At 40.2% G+C, this 16614-nt stretch overlaps 1 protein-coding gene across 6 annotated transcripts in view; it reads left to right on the top strand.

The window, feature by feature from the left end:
• Positions 1–14552, top strand: part of pcbp4 (poly(rC) binding protein 4) — a 113824-nt gene extending 99272 nt beyond the window's left edge. For 3 of the 6 annotated variants that reach the window (XM_067416294.1, XM_067416292.1, XM_067416293.1), the window contains 6 exons: positions 2844–2885; positions 3095–3173; positions 4370–4447; positions 5241–5296; positions 10342–10511; positions 12209–14552. In XM_067416294.1, the coding sequence (XP_067272395.1) occupies positions 2844–2885; positions 3095–3173; positions 4370–4447; positions 5241–5296; positions 10342–10511; positions 12209–12566 (783 nt within the window). In that variant the 3' untranslated portion in view covers positions 12567–14552. Of the gene's footprint in view, positions 1–2843; positions 2886–3094; positions 3174–4369; positions 4448–5240; positions 5297–10341; positions 10512–11940 lie in introns of all 6 variants that reach the window. The other 3 variants (XM_067416297.1, XM_067416296.1, XM_067416298.1) reach the window with 2 other exon arrangements.
• The last annotated feature ends 2062 nt before the right edge of the window (positions 14553–16614 follow it).

Here is a 16614-nt window from a genome sequence, read left to right as displayed (position 1 = left end):
AACTAATTATCATGACCAGCTAATGACCAGCATGAACCAGCATATGCCAGCTCATGACCAGCTAATGATCAGTATAAACCAACTCATGACCAGCTAATGACCAGTATAAACCAACTTATGACCAGCTAATGACCAGTATAAACCAGAGATGACCAGCTTAAACCAGCTCATGACCAGCATACACCTGCTAATGACCAGCATAAACCAGCTCATGACCAGCATAAACCAGCTAGTGACCGGCATAAACCAGCTTATGACCAGCATATACCAGCTCATAACCAGCTAAGGAACAGCATAAACAGACTCATGACCAGCATAAACCAGCTCATGACCAGTTTAAACCAGCTCATGACTAGCTCATGACCAGTTTAAACCAGTTCATGACCAGCTAATGACCAGCTTAAACAAACTCATGACCAGCATAAACCAGCTAATGACTAGCATAAACTAGCTCATGACCAGCATATACCAGCTCATAACCAGCTAAGGAACAGCATAAACAAACTCATGACCAGCTCATGACCAGTTTAAACCAGCTCATGACTAGCTCATGACCAGTTTAAACCAGTTAATGACCAGCTCATGACCAGCTAATGACCAGCTTAAACAAACTCATGACCAGCATAAACCAGCTAATGACTAGCATAAACCAGCTCATGACCAGCATAAACCAGCTCATGACCAGCATGAACCAGCTCATGACCAGTTTAAACCAGCTCATGACTAGCTCATGACCAGTTAAAACCAGTACATGACCAGCTCATGACCAGCTTAAACAAACTCATGACCAGCATAAACCAGCTAATGACTAGCATAAACCAGCTCATGACCAGCATAAACCAGCTCATGACCAGCATGAACCAGCTCATGACCAGCTAATGACCAGCATGAACCAGCTAATGACCAGCATAAACCAACTCATGACCAGCATAAACCAGCTCATGACCATCTTAAACCAACTCATAACCAGCTCATGACCATCTTAAACCAGTTCATGACCAGCTAATGACTAGCATAAACCAGCTCATGACCAGCATAAACCAACTCATGACCAGCATCAACCAGCTCATGACCATTTTAAACCAACTCATGACCAGCTCATGACCATCTTAAACCAACTCATGAGTTGTTTTATGCTGGTCATGAGCTGGTTTATGCTGGTTAGGAGCTGGTTTAAGATGGTCATTAGCTGTTCATGAGTTGGTTTAAGCTGATCATTAGCTGTTCATGAGTTGGTTTATGCTGGTCATTAGCTGGTCATGAGTTGGTTTATGCTGGTTATTAGCTGGTCATTAGCTGGTTTAAGCTGGTCATTAGCTGGTTTATGCTGGTCCTTATGCTCCATCCATCCATCCATCCATCCACCCATCCTACCACCTGCCCACCCACCCATGACCTTCCATCCATCTCTAGCTATCATATTTTTTTCTGCTAGATTGCCATTAAAACATCTAATCGTTAAGCTTTGACATTTTGATTTAGAAATTATGATGCCAAATGAAACATACGCACAGATGAACTGTTCAAAGTAGGATCTATACATTTGCAAAATATATATAGGGTGAATTTTCACTTTATACTAATTGTTCTCTTCCACTCTCAAAACTCACTTTCTTTCAAATGACACGGTCAGGGTTGAACTTCAATTGCTGTCTACCCTGGCACAGAGCTGTTGTGTGTCTTCAGAAGACTTGAAATACAGTACACTTGTTTTTTTTTTTTTTGCTGGACCATCTGACCGTCAAAACCCCTTTTTGTGCAAACGAGCAAGTCATATTTTAAACATTGACATTAACAAATTGAAAAAGAGGATAAACAAAGATAGCTAAACAAAATGGGAGAATACCAGAGACATTGAAGGGTAGGGGTGGTAGTCACGTAGCAGATTCTGAGCTCACCTCCGGAGACGAGCTAAATCCGTCCTGACAAAGAAGGGCCATGTCCCCATCTCATCCCCACAAAAAAAAAAAAAAAAAAAAAATGTTTTCCTTGAGAGCTGTGACCAATCATTTTCATTAACTTGGCTGCCAGAGACACAAACTAGGGTTGATCTTCAACATGGGCTGCCATTTCTGCATCACTGATCTTTTTATTTTATTTTCCATTTTAGCCTCCCTCGGTTTCTCTCTCTCCGTCTCTCTTCCACATGTTTAAACTTTTAAACAGGCTTATGCAAGAGAACCGCTGGGAATAGCACGTAGCGTTCTCTGTAGCTTTTGCGTCTGGCTATTTGGCTTCTCATTCTCTTTGATGCAGAAGCCTTGATTCAAGAACTTCTAGCTTCACATCTTGTCCCCTTAATAGTTTTTGAAATATGAGAGTGGGTGTGGTGGGGGCAGAGACCCCCTAGTTCTATCCTAACCCCTTGACAAGAGCCCCAAAACCCTCTAATAAAATCAGCCAACAGACAAGCAAAGACTAGCAAACAACTTAAGGCTGGAATGTGTATATACACCAATATTTAAATATCAACGCACATTCATAATTTAGCAACTCATCCGCCTTGATGAACAACAGTATGAAAAGTATGAACATGTTAAGTAGCCAAGCATAATATTTCAATTGCATATTGAAGTCAATGTCAACATGAAATGGCATGCGTAACCCATCTATTATTTATTGTATGTTCTGTGAAAGAATATCACTGTTGGGTGAAAGTGTTTTAAATTTGAGTAAATTCTGAAAGACAGGAGAAGTACAAACAACCACATTAATGAATAGGTTTTAGAAGTACAAAAATCTGCTACAGAATTACCTTGTTTCCAGATTTATAATTATGAGGATCTTTTAAAAAAAGAATGATTGAATAAGATGTTTAACACTAGTCACTATTTCTTTTTCAGGCTTATACTGTACAAAACCAATATGGCATTCCACACTCAGAGGTAAGAAGCTTTAGATAGAATTCCTGAAAACCATCCTCAAACTGCATAACTTTCATGAGTTACGTGTCCTTTTGTGAAGTAAATGAGCATGTTTTACACTTGTGAATTAACTATATGATTAAACTCTCAGCTGTGTCTTCTGATAAGCGTAATAAAACCTTTTCATTAAACCGAAGCTACATTTCCCTTCCATTTTTCTTTTATCTCAGTTGGCCAAGTTGCACCAGTTGTCCATGCAGCAGGGTCTTGCCCCCATGGCTCAGCCCCAGGCCACCCAAGTTCTGCCCGGTATGTTTTGCCAATCCTAGTCTCTTTGAAGAGGAAGATAAGGCTTGTGGTGGGTTATTATGGGTTAGACAGTGGCTTAGACTTGTCGCCATCTTACTCACACATGCAAGACTCCCCTTTGTTTGGTTCACATGAATGAGTAATTTGGTGAACAAGTGATCTGACTCTGTTTCAAGGCCAGGGACAGTGTGAATGAAAATAAAAGTAGTTTTTTTCCCCACTCAGATAAAAGGTTAGTTCACCAAAAAATGAAAATTCTGTCATTGATTACTCACCCTCATGCAATTCCAGACCCGTAAGACCTCCGTTCATCTTCGGAACACAAATGAAGATATTTTTGTTGAAATCCGATGGCTCAGAAAGGCCTTCATTGGCAACAATGTAATTTCCTCTCTCAAGACCCATAAACGGCACTAAAGACGTCATTACGAAGCCCATCTCACTACAGTGGCTCTACAATAATTTTATGAAGTGACAAGAATAGTTTTTGTGCACAAAAAAACAAGCGGTTTCGAATCCTGAATCAATATGCTGATTCATTCAGCTCCGTTGCTTCAAGAAGCAGTGTTTTGAAATCGTCCCTTCACTACATAAGTCGTTATTTAGGTTTTTTTTGTGCACAAAAACTATTCGTGTCACTTCATAAAATGATTGTAGCACCACTGTGAGTTAGTGAGATGGGCCTTGTAACGACGTCTTTAGTGCCTTTTGTTGCCAAAAATATCTTTATTTGTGTTCTGAAGATGAACGGAGGTCTTACGGTTCTGGAATTGCATGAGGGTGAGTAATTAATGACAGAATTTTAATTTTTTGGTGAACTTACCCTTTAAGTTTGTAGTATACTGAAGCGGTCTTATAAAAACAACTCGAGTGCAAAAAAACATCCTATATTTATCCAGAGTCTAAATCTCTATGCACAGCGATTGTCGATGTGACACAATTCACCAGAGAATTCAAGCTTAAGTACAAGTAGATTCAAACAGACCTCCCAAAGACCCATAGGCCACCCTGGTTCAAGGTAATACACCTGAGCTCCATGGAGCATATGGCACATGCAGATTACAGCTGCAAAAATGGGGCCAAATTTTACAAGGCTCCACAGTCAGCTCCTGAGGCTTCTCAGAGCTGTGATAAATGTCCAGCTAAAGCTCTCCTTTTCTTGTTCCCTTTCTTTTTTTTGTCTTGCTCACAACCAGACATCCAATTATACAGCCACGCCAAGTTTTTCAGTGATGCCTTTCAAGCTGGCTGGAGATTCCCAACATTTGCGAAAGGTTTGTTGTGTAGGCCCTCTTAAAGCCGACAGACTGTTGAACATTATGGTAAATAAGCACTTTCGGTGCAAATGTGAGAATCAAAAAACCCTCCTTCAAGGAATTGAGGAGTCAAAATAAATGTAATAGTTGCCCCCCGCCGCTAAAACTACAAGAGCACATCCTATCATGTTATGGCTGGGGAATTCGATTATGTCGGGGGTAAAAAGCTCATCAGTCAAGGCAATGTTTCAGTCTATTAAATAGGCCCCTGTTGGGCTAGGAGGCACTGCTGGGTCTGGGCCTCCTGCTGAGACAGGAAGTAAAGGCAAAGAGAAACAGGCTAGCTCTGTGCACGTCATTAGCGGTTAGGTGATAGCATCCAGCTAACAGATAGGAGACCACTTAAAAGAATATTCTGGGTTCAGTACAAGTTAATCTCTCCTGTGAATTTGTGGTACAACGCAGATCCACAGAAGATAATGTTGGGTCAGAAATAGAGCTAAATTTCTGGACCAATTGCCACACTGAACAAATGTAAAGACCTTCTAAATAGGTACTCCAGTGGTGCTATGTTGGTCCAATCAAACTGATTGCAATTTTAATTACAAAGAACGCACAAAGGGGTAAAGGGGGGATGGATGATGGGAGAAAATAACTTGTCCTGAGGTTACTCTTGTCCACATAAGTTCAGAAAAGCTGCAGTCAAATTTAGTAGAACTAAACAATGAAAAAAGAAAGGGAAAGAAGAAAGCAAACAAACTACAGTGAATTATCCTATGGTTTGTTAACTTGGAACCTGTTCCTCTTCCAGCGGGCATTGAGTCCAGTTCCCAGACAGCTTCACAAGAACTTCTCATTCCAAATGACGTAAGTAAAACTTTCTTTTAAGTATTGCATTGCTCAAGACAGCAACACTTTTTCTTTTGTAAAAATACTTAATTATGGTTACGTCTTACATAGAGACTTTATTAAGATTTGAGAATGTACAGATAAGTGTTTTAGAGATTAGAAAAGGCCTGTTCTTGATATTTTTGAGAGCACCTCTCTTGGAACATTTTGGCCTGAAACTCTTTATTTCAAACACATCGACATGAGTCTTTTTATCTGTCCACCCCATGCTCTGCCAAAAGAGCTTCACAAGATCCAGTTCAATCCTGTCATGGCGTCTGACATGCTTAGCACTCCTCTGCTGTCAAAACAGAGACGGTAAATAAAGCCAGAGCCTTTTGTTCGAGCTCTACGTTGCACACCAGGGGGCAACGGGAGGTTCCCTTCATGCCTGCTGACCAGGGCTCCCTCTCGCCTCCATGTCTCTCTGAGATCACAGGATTAATCGGCTGCCGAAGGGCCCAGCTGTGGACTCGATACTCAATACATATTTTCAATTTCATTTTTTTGTTATTTTAAGGCCTCATGTCTGCCTTGTTATAATCTACTTGTGCATAGTAAAGGCAGACATTTTTGAATAAAACCAGGGCTGTTCACATAGGACATGTTCTTGTGTTCTTTGACTTTTTTGCCATTATCTGATTGTTTTCACTGTCTCACACAAGTTAAAAACAGTTTTAACTTTTGAGACCTGTCTTGTTCCATGCCATCATACTTTGTTAAACTTATTTTGAACACAAGTATGTGCCCGATGTGAACAACTTAATGTACAAGTAAATGTAGAATTAACTTACTCATAGAATCGGGCTGCAACCTCTAACAATATTTATATATATTATTGGTGGCTAAAATTATTAGAACACTTCTGGGCATCTGGGAGTCCTCTTACTGGTCCTGGATTTATTTTCCAAGAGGACAATGATCCGAAACAATCTTCTAACTATTGCCGGAACTACCTGAGACTGCTGGAACATTGAAAATGGTGGACTGCTCCCTCAAAGTCCGGACCTCAACCCCATCGAGCACATTTGGGCGAGTTGGAAAATAAACTGGACAGATCTATTGTACATTCAAATGAAAGCCTCTGGCTTCAGTTGCAAAAGGAATTACATTAGTGTTGAAGTTCTCAGAGGAAATATACTGACACTATGCCAGAGAGATATGCTGCTATAATTGCTGCAAAAGGTGGACATACCAAATATTAAAGTTAAAAGTTGATAAAAACAGTACAACTCACTTTATCTGATATTTGATGGTCAGAGCAACTATCTCAATTTAATCATGTTTTGGAGGCAAAAAAGGCTCAGATCTCTCAGGTGTTCTACTAATTTTGGCCACCACTGTATATAAATATTCAATGAGAACAGCAAGTGAGCATTAAATCATCATGTAATAATGACTGATGGCACAATTCATCTTTATAAATCCTCAGCATTTTTAAAGGTGCCCTAGAATGAAAAATGGCATTAACCTTGCCATAGTGAAATAATAAGAGTTCAGTACATGGACATCACATACTGTGAGTCTCAAACACCATTGCCTCCTACTTCATATGTTAATCTCGTGAATCAAAAACCCCACGGAAAAATAAGTGCTTCTCAACATAAACCCAACCGTGACCCAAGCGTTGGGGATCATTTATATGCACGCCTCCAACATTTGCATCTGTTCAAACATGTTCATTGTCAAGCGGAACTGACTGAGCGACTCATTGAGACTGCAGGTAAAGACACTGGAGGATAGCAAAAACGGCAGCTCTCATGACACACATCATGTTTAGGCTGTGCAGGAGACTGTTGTCATATGTCAACAGTCATGGTTGAGGTTTATTATAATCGGATACCACAACAATTCGTTCATTTGTTCGGCCCATTTCAAGCAAGCTTCACTCAGCGTCTTAAACTGAAGGGGCAACTGTATTACAGCAAGCAGTAAGTAGTGATTTATCCACTTATTATCTAGCTTTTTAAACAATTTCTGATTAAATTGAAAGTTTCTTAGAGAGACCACATTGTCTAGATGACGCAAGATGCTAGTACAGTAACAATAGGAAACTCCAAGTACCATACAAAACTAAAAAGTGTGTCTAATGACAAAGGTTAATATTATTTTGTATTACAAAATACAACCGTAGATTTGTTGCTTACAGATCGTTCACTTGATCCTTCTAGCAAACGTCACCTTTTCCACCATATAAGTTAAAGCGATAGTCATTTGACAAGGCTAATCATTTTGTAAAAATATAAGTTCTATATTTATATTTTTGAGAACTGAAGTAGGCCTATGATGTTTTTGCATGCTTGTATTAAGAGTGCATCAGAATCACTGCGTAGCCTACATTGTGACTAACGTTTTATAAACATGCAATATCGTTGACGAAAAAGACAAGTCTAAAATGTAGACTGAATGACACTAAGCAGAATATCTCAAATGGAGATTGCTGAAATGCAGCTTACTTGTTTATTGGTATTTTCAGATCATCCACGTGCGAGAGAGAGAGCCCGCGTGCATATGGTTGCCAGATTGGACATGTTTAGGTAAAACACCAGATGTGTTATTTTCACAGAAAACCTCTGTTTGAGAGATTTAAATGACTGAAATCTGGCAACCGCACGAACGATGATCTCTTTCTCGCACGCGGATGATCTGAAAACACCAATAAACAAGTAGGCTGAGTTTTATCAATCTCCATTTGAGATGTTCTGCTTAAAGTGTCATTTAGTCAGTCTGTGTTCTGTCAGGACGGTCAGGACTCACGAGCCGCTTCGCTGAACAACTGAACTGCAGTGAGCTGTGAGCTGCTGAAATAAGCCAATCAGAGAAGAGCTCAACATTAATATTTATGACTCTTCCAAATAAGGCAAAAACAGAGCATTACATCCTAGGGACAATTTATAGGGTTGTAAATGGACCTGTAAAACTGTATCTGGACAAATTTTGCCCTTAAATTAGCCACATACCCTCTATGTAGATATCAGAGAACAATTTAACATATTGTTTCAAATCATTCTAGGGCACCTTTAAAAATATTTTAGCTAGACAATCCGACTTGTATACTTAAACAGCCTTTTTATGCTTACATGGTGTGTCAGCATTTTTTATTTCTTGTGCAGATGTAATGGCAGACAAATTGAGTGGATGCATTATCTAGAGTGATTCTGTACAAGTGAAGACTACCTTGAACAGAAAAATCAGTCAGTTCTTATCAAATTGACACTAACTTCAAATAAAACTTACTGAGTGCATTCATTAAGTCCTTAACTTCAACATACATGATAAACTTCAAAGCAACTTCACCCATTTCTCCAATCAAGGGCTAATTTAGTATGCTTGTACGTTCATATTCTTGCATAAAGCAGGGTGATGGAAAGCATGTATTATTGAAATTCCCTCACAGCGATAAAATTCCAAGGCAAGGCGACATCAAACAGACATCAAACGGCTGGCAGGCTAAGTTGTTTATCATTCGCAATCAGGTTTCTCTCTATGGAGGAGCAGTTTCTCCATGGTGAACCATCCCCCCTAAATCTCCTGAAACATGCTACAATTAGATTGGGATCGGATCAGTGCTCGAGAGCACAGCAGTGGCAGCGGATGCAGCTGGGTCAGAGCTCTACCTGTTCAAAGATTGCCCTGTGAGAGGTGGACGAGCTCGTCAGTGACACCAGCTTTTGGTGGCGGGAGATGTCGTCGCTCCTCAGACGTCCAAAGTCCTAAGAAGTGGATTCACCTAAAATAGGATTGGCTAGGTTATATATACCAGTCTCTTACTTTAGACACTTGAGCCAAACTGAAGTTGTTTGTTTTGTAAACTTGAAGGTTGGAGGAGGTCATATGGGTGACGGCACTTTGTTTACTTATCCTATTTCTTAAGGATGTGTAATTCATGGATTTCTTAAAATTAAGGATGTCAATCAGCAAATATGTGGTGCAGGGCAAAGGACACGCTGGAATCCTCGATGTCAGGGCGGCAGCGAGACCTGGCGGTCGACTGCAAGTACTTAGCCACTATCAGCTGAGCTAATAATAGCCCCTGGGCACCAGGGAGAGCGGTGGGACAAATCAGGAGCTTTGACGTCCATATGACTTGTGAGGAAAGGAATGCTTTGTGGAGCAATTCTTGCCCACTTAATCCAACTCACACTCAAAGTGAGGGCTGGGGGCTGGGATGCAGGGTGGACAAAAGACAAGCTGTCAGTCATTTGAATGATAAACTGTTATCTCATCCCAATTGGGGTCACTCCACTTTATCATTGTCCAGGCTTGACAGCAAGCCCAGAGGTCACCCGACCCCCTTGGTCTTTTTCCTTCAAGCTGTGGACACCTTCTACAGAAGCTACATGAACCACTGTATGAATCATCTGGATCCACACAATGAGTTTTGGGAAGCTGCACACTCGCAACTTAAAAAAACAACAACAAAAACTTGACAGTAGAATGAATTAGTTCACCGCCACCTGTTGTTGGTTTAAACTGAGTGTCTAGATCCACAGAACTATTAGCAGATGCTTGTTACACAGACAATGCCATGCACAGACACAGCTTTGTCATATTTGGTCCAGATGAACAAACACATAAACCAGCACCTCAGGGCCAGCAATGACGACATGCACACAAAGAGAGACTGAAGTCTTTGTCAAGAGACACATTAGATACGGGCATGAAGGTGCAAACACTGTCCCTGAAATCAATAGTTACTTAACCCCACAGATGGGCGGTTGGGCTGTATGTCAGGCTTTACGAATTTCAGAATTGCAGTTGATCAAGCGAAAGGGAAATGTTCCTTTGTTGTTATAATGTTTATTTTGTTGCAGTTTTGTACCATGAGCTGTAGTATCCAATCGAACTGTTCTGCAGAGTTTAACATACATCAACCAGGATTTCGAAAAACCTCCAGGCATGTGTGTTGGAGTTAATCTCTGCAGGACTTTGGTCCACCAGAAGAAGGACTGGACTCCTTTTTCTTAGAGGGAATCACGGAATAGCAGTTTATTGATCTAATGGGTCTTGTACTTTGCTTTCAGCTGATCGGTTCAATAATCGGCAGGCAGGGTACAAAAATCAACGAGATCCGCCAAGTGTCAGGAGCTCAGATCAAGATCGGCAGTCAACTGGACAGCACTAGTGACCGACACGTCACCATCACAGGCTCTCCAATCAGCATCAACTTGGCCCAGTATCTAATCACATCCTGGTAAGCACTGGAAGTCATCCCATCATAACAGATTCTGGGTGTTTGTACTTGACCACTCCATGTGTTTAGGTGGCATTCTTTACACCATAGTGCTCTAGAAGACCCTAAAGTATGAGACCCTGACAAAACCTCTGGGAATATTCAATCAGAGGTCTTTCCAGTCCATAGTTGCTGGCCAAAAAAGAAGCACTCTTGAGCAGAGGCATTGCACAACTACAAAGCAAGAAGATGTGGCGGAAAGAAGCCAGGCTGAGGGATTAATTGGCCAAGTTTCAAGCCAGAAGCTTGTTAGAGCTTAAAGGCAGAGCATTTTGGCCGCCCCATAGACAGACTGTAATTTTCTCCCACAAGATCTATGCGTTTGCAATTTGATCAAATGTTGTGCCAGGCAAGAAAGAAATACATTCCTGACAGCTCGGTTCCTCTGCAAAGACTTGCCGGGGCAAAATTTAATTTGCTAATGTAACAAAATTATTACCCAGGCAAATGAAAATGATCGTTGTATACTAATGTCAGATCAATTAACATGAAGTAGAATTTGCAAAACACACATAAACAATTCAAACCACAAGAACATTTTTATAGTTCAAAGAGGTCAAACCGGTTATTCTGTTAACCGGAGAATATGCATTAATGAATACTAATGAAGAAACAGGATACAATCCCACTCCAAATTAGTAGCTTTTTTAACAATGTTCTGTATTGGCCAGCAAAGAAATTCAGATTTCTAACAGATGCAGTGTCATGTACAAAGATATATATTAATTCTTCTAGCATATTATGACTCAGCAAGTCGACAAGAGAGCAATAATTGGGTTTTGAATGAAATATTTATGCTTGTCTCAGGTGTGTTCAACAAGCAGACCGGTGCAGAATGTCAAACTCATTCTGAAAAGCCCCTCATTATTTTATCTGAAACATGTTCCTCAGGTTTCCTGCATGGAAAAATTACTATTTTGGTTTGAAGATATTTTGGAACAGCTTTTGTTATTTTGCTTCTGTCTTAATATTATTGGTTTCCCATCAGTTGAATTCCTATCAGTTTGGTTTTTGCCGATCTCGGAGCAACCCAAGGCACTCTAGCATCAGGATATTTCCTTCACGAGTCGGCTCCATCGAGCCATTAAAAACCAAACATGATTATTCATGTCCTAGAAGAAGTCTGGAGACGTCACCCCCAATCAGCGTCACTCTCTAAGAATACTTCCTACGAGACAGACGACTCGTTTCAATGCATTGCATCAGAACGTTCTGCATATTGAACACACCCCCTACTTGATAATGGTAAATCAGTGCTACGCCCTCGAAATACAGAGCACGTTTGATTACATGCATTTGCAATGAGTACCATGTTGACAAATGCATCTTTTTGATAAAAGATAAAGGAAATGCTACTGAAATTGAAATCATTTTGTTTCTTTTCCCAAAGCCCCTACCCAAGCCATCACCCTGAATTAAACAGCTCCTTTCCCATGAGTGCCAAGGTCCCCCCTCAAATAATCTGTTGCAACCACCAGCAAAACACACCTCTCTTATGATTTTTTTGTTTCTGTTTTTTGATTATTTATTTTTTTATCTCTCTCAATTTTTGTTTAACATGTCTTTTATTTAACCTTCTAACCCTTCTCCATCCGGCTCCCCTCCCTTGTCCCTCCACCCTCCTCTCCTCCACCTCCTTCCTTCCCTCCCTCGTACAGTTTAGAGACCGCCAAATCCACTGCCCAGTCCTCCTCCATGTCGACCCCTGTAGACCTCAACATGAGCTTCACCCAGACTGCTCCCCCTGCATCGTCCTCTGCCGCAGCCCTGGCAGCGATGGGCGGCCTGCCCCACGCTCCAATGTTGGGCGCCCCCTATACCCTCCCCCTCTCCAGCCTCCTGGGAATCAAATCCGTCCCCTTCCTGGCACTCTCGGCCCCTGCTGCCACAGCTGCCGCTGCCGCCGCCGCCGCTGCCGCCGCCCCTGCCCACGGCACCTTGGCTTCCTACACCGCCAAGATCTCTTCCGCCAATGGCATCAAGAAACCAGAGCGACAGAAGTTTGCGCCCTACTGAAGTTCGCCAGTACCTCCTTTGTTTCCAACAACCGGAGAGGAATACTTTAAGGGTTTTTCTCTTCTAGCCTGATGTAGCTGTGTAGAAACAGACGGTACCAATTTGTTTTCTTTTCGGTTTAGTAGCTTGTCCTGAAAAACGGTAGGAAAATAATGGCATAAATTTCAACGTTTTCGTTTTTTTTGTCGATGTTTTTGGCTGAGGTAGCCGCTAAAGCCATAGACTATTCCTAATCTCCTCTTTTCCCGAAATCTTTACACACGTTTATTGTCTGCTCTTATTTATTGATAACAACGAAATATTCCCGCAAAGAGTTTATAACGTAGAACACTGTTGACTGATGCTAATCTCTTATGTATCAGCTTTTATACAATGATGTCTGTGAATGCTTCTGTATACAACTTCCTGATTTTTTTAGAAATCTTTAAATGATGTATTAAAACAAAAATTATGAAAAAAAGGAAACGTTTTTAAAAATGACAACAGATCTAAACCTTGCTTTTGTGTTACATTTTTACGTTCTGTTCACATTCGTTTTGAAATGTTATTTATTTTATTTATTGTGCGGAGTGTTTCTTTTACAGTCGATGTTTGTTTTCTGTAACGGCTGCAGAACTTTCTTCCATTCGATCACGGTTACATACGTCCTGGAAAAGACACATGTCTGAGTAACCTCGAACAAGATGTTAGTTTAAGTAGTGGGTTTCTTTACTTTCCATGGGAAGCGACTGGTGCCACGATGAATTCTGGTAGAATTAAAAATCCAAATACGAAACAGCTAGCAAATTCGTTTCAAAACATGAGTATGATAAACGTTAATGTTTCAGGGGGGTTCTTTCACCATTTCTAATGGCATAAAATGACTACTATGCATGGTGACTGCCCTTATCGGAACCTAATGCTGCATGTTGACTTGGCCCCTCACACACTAGCAAAGATAGCTAACGCGTAGGTCTCTTTGTCGATGGCGTTAAAAATAAGCAGTGCTGCGGAAGAGCAATATTTGTCTGAAAGTACTATATAGCAGATCTACACATAAACATGCTTCAAGTGTAGCTACAGTAATCATAATGCTCGATCACAGAGTATATTACGTGGACTGATTTTGTTTTTTTTGTTTTTTTAAATATAGAAATAATCACACTTATTTTTCTAAAACTAGAGTCCTAAAAATTGAATGTGACCACTCACACAATTCATTCATGTGGTAGATGTAGTATAACCTTGACTCGTGTTTGTCACTTTTTTTCTTTGTCGTAATGTTCTTTTTTTTGTTTGTTTAGATCTTCTCAAACCCATACTCATTTGCATGAATTTAACTTGGCGTCTATGCAAAACATCTCGGGGGCGGTTCAGTGAGGTATCCTATGTCATGCTTCATAGATGGCCCTAAATAAACCACCATTGGGAAAGGGCTATCGGCAAAGACGGAATCCAAGACAAGGACAGTGATGCTCTCATATTTATGAACCATGCTATGTATAATATACAGTATATACATAAATATATGTTATATTATATTCATATTTCCCATTCCAAAGCCTAACACGTAACCACTCTTTAACACTATAGGAAATGACACCGTGTGGCTTTGATACGCACTGTCACACTTCACCGTGATAATTCCACGATAGCCGGTTTGAAAACTGTTCCGATGCTTGAATTATCCGAAGTCTGGTTTTTGGATTCACACGAGGTTTCGTTTGTCAGCCTTGGCATAAATGCAACTCTTGTTTTAGTTTTATTCATCAATGCCATACAAATGAATAAAAAACAATACTGTATTAACGTAATCCAGTCTCTTTTGTTCTTTTCCAGCTGCGTGAAATGGAACAGCATTAACATTAATAGCTAAGTGTGTGCATGCTGGGATAGTCACAGTGACTAACAATGCACAGTCTGTTTTTTTTATTACAGTTTATTTTTTCGCAATTTAGAACTTTAGAGTTTAAGATGTAAGACTTCAAATAAACAAGAAATTAAAATTATACGCCCTATGGTACTTTGTGTTTTATTAAAGCAATAATCCACGCAAGGCTATTACATTGCAGTGATTTCATCATGGGTAATGTGTATTTGTCCCTTAACTATGGTAAACTTCTGTGTACTGTATAACCTCCAGGGCCATGTTGCTTGCATGAAACAGCAGCAACAGTAATATAATAGCAATATAAAAGACAGAAATATTCATTTTCTTTATATTCATTTAAGACTGAGTGATGTACAGTACAACCAGGCAGCTCTGAGAATCTTAAAACTTTGCTTTGGAGGATTGGGAATGACATAACTGGATCAGAAACTGTGGTATAATATACAAATTCAGACATATAGTAATTGCTTAGTATTAAAACGATATATATTTCAAGTTTAAAGTTGCCAAATTTCTGTTTCTCCGCATTAACCCCGCACACTTAAAATTTCTGACCAATCACACAATAGTTCTCGGACACCCACAAGAGAAAAGTTCTGCTCAGATGATGTGTCGAGAATTAGCTGTGAGAACTCCTAAACCAGGGCTGTGAGAACAAACACACAGTTTCAGCCAGTCCCGTTTTAATCTCCAGTCCCTATGGAGTAGTATTGCATCCTTTATATCTCAGAAGAGTCTTTAGTTTTATCATATTTATAAAAGACAGATACACCATACCGATTCTTTACGAAAACAGGCAAGCTCATAGGGGAGTGCTGTGGGCGGAGCTAAAGAGGCATGAGCACACACAAATGCATAATACATTCATGCATCATCCCTCCCTGGATAACTTGATTCTCTATACATTTGTGTTGTTCACATTATATGCTCTTACGCGCCGATTACCATCAAAACAAACATTTCATGCAGTTTCACTCACCACCTGCGGTTTCGACTCATGACCGGGAGAAAACACACTTGCAGAACGTTGTTGCTGCTCCGGAGCTGCATCCACTGTTTCCTTAACCCTGGGTTATTTGGGAAGCTGAACAAGGTAACCTTTCCCGCACAACCAGAAACACACTTCTTTGGTGACATTTTTTTGTTTTTGTGGTCTAAAAACAAAATGACAGTGCTGCTGACGGCTCACATAACCTGAACGAAGCTTGTTGATGGGCTGCTCTTGCTCCCGCTCTGGCTGGTGTGTGTGTGTGTGTGTGTGTGTGTGTGTGTGTGTGTGTGTGTGTGTGTGTGTGTGTGTGTGGTTGCTCTAATATGGGAGAAGTGCCATACAAGCAATTTCGTCCTTCATGACCTCACACAGGCCCATACTCGAAAAAACCTTTTCGAAACGTATTGGAAACCTAAAGCAATGTATTTGGCACAGAAATACGTTCGTTTTTTTAAAAGCCAGAATACATGAAATAGCATTAGAACCCCCATTTAAATGGTTACATTTGGTTAAATACATACAAAATGGCTGTCTTGCCAAGTATTCAGGTACAGTCAGTTTTGGAACGTGTTAGAGAAAATGCGTGTTGTTTAACAGTATAATGGATCCGTGCATTAGCTCTTAAAGTGACAGCAGCCTAATAAACCTGCTGCAAAAGATAGGAAACCACGCTCTGCTTTTGACTGAATAACTTTAATTGTAAGCATTCATCTGTATTTCATTTTACAATGAAGGCTAAAGTGTTATTTTGTATTTGATTACTTTCATTTCTGTAGTATTTCTTACCTGGATACTGTTAGACCCACCTGAAAAACCTAAAGCCATGTTTATTTAATTTGTCTCTTTATTCTATTGTATTTTTTTGTGCCATCATTTGCAGTATGTTCAACGATTAAGCCTCCCTGTCTTGTGTGTAACCTATTACAACAAAATTATCAACAAATTACGAGATAATAACAAATGATCTGTATGGTGGTGGCAGTTTTCCCAGTGGCCTCGAAAATGGTACAGAATGTCGATATTTTTTTCGATGTATCGTAGCGAAGTTTGAAATTCCGGTAACGTGACAACACTAGAATATATAAATCACTAATCTCACACTGCCTCTATTATGAATGGTTAATATGCTAATGTTAAAAAAGTCTTTAAATCAGCCTCTCTTAGCATTCATTATGCAGTATTAATGC

The sequence above is a fragment of the Pseudorasbora parva genome, chromosome 14 (genome assembly GCF_024679245.1).
Source record: "Pseudorasbora parva isolate DD20220531a chromosome 14, ASM2467924v1, whole genome shotgun sequence".
In the NCBI taxonomy this organism is placed as follows: domain Eukaryota; kingdom Metazoa; phylum Chordata; class Actinopteri; order Cypriniformes; family Gobionidae; genus Pseudorasbora; species Pseudorasbora parva.
This window is presented reverse-complemented; position numbering and strand designations above follow the sequence as displayed.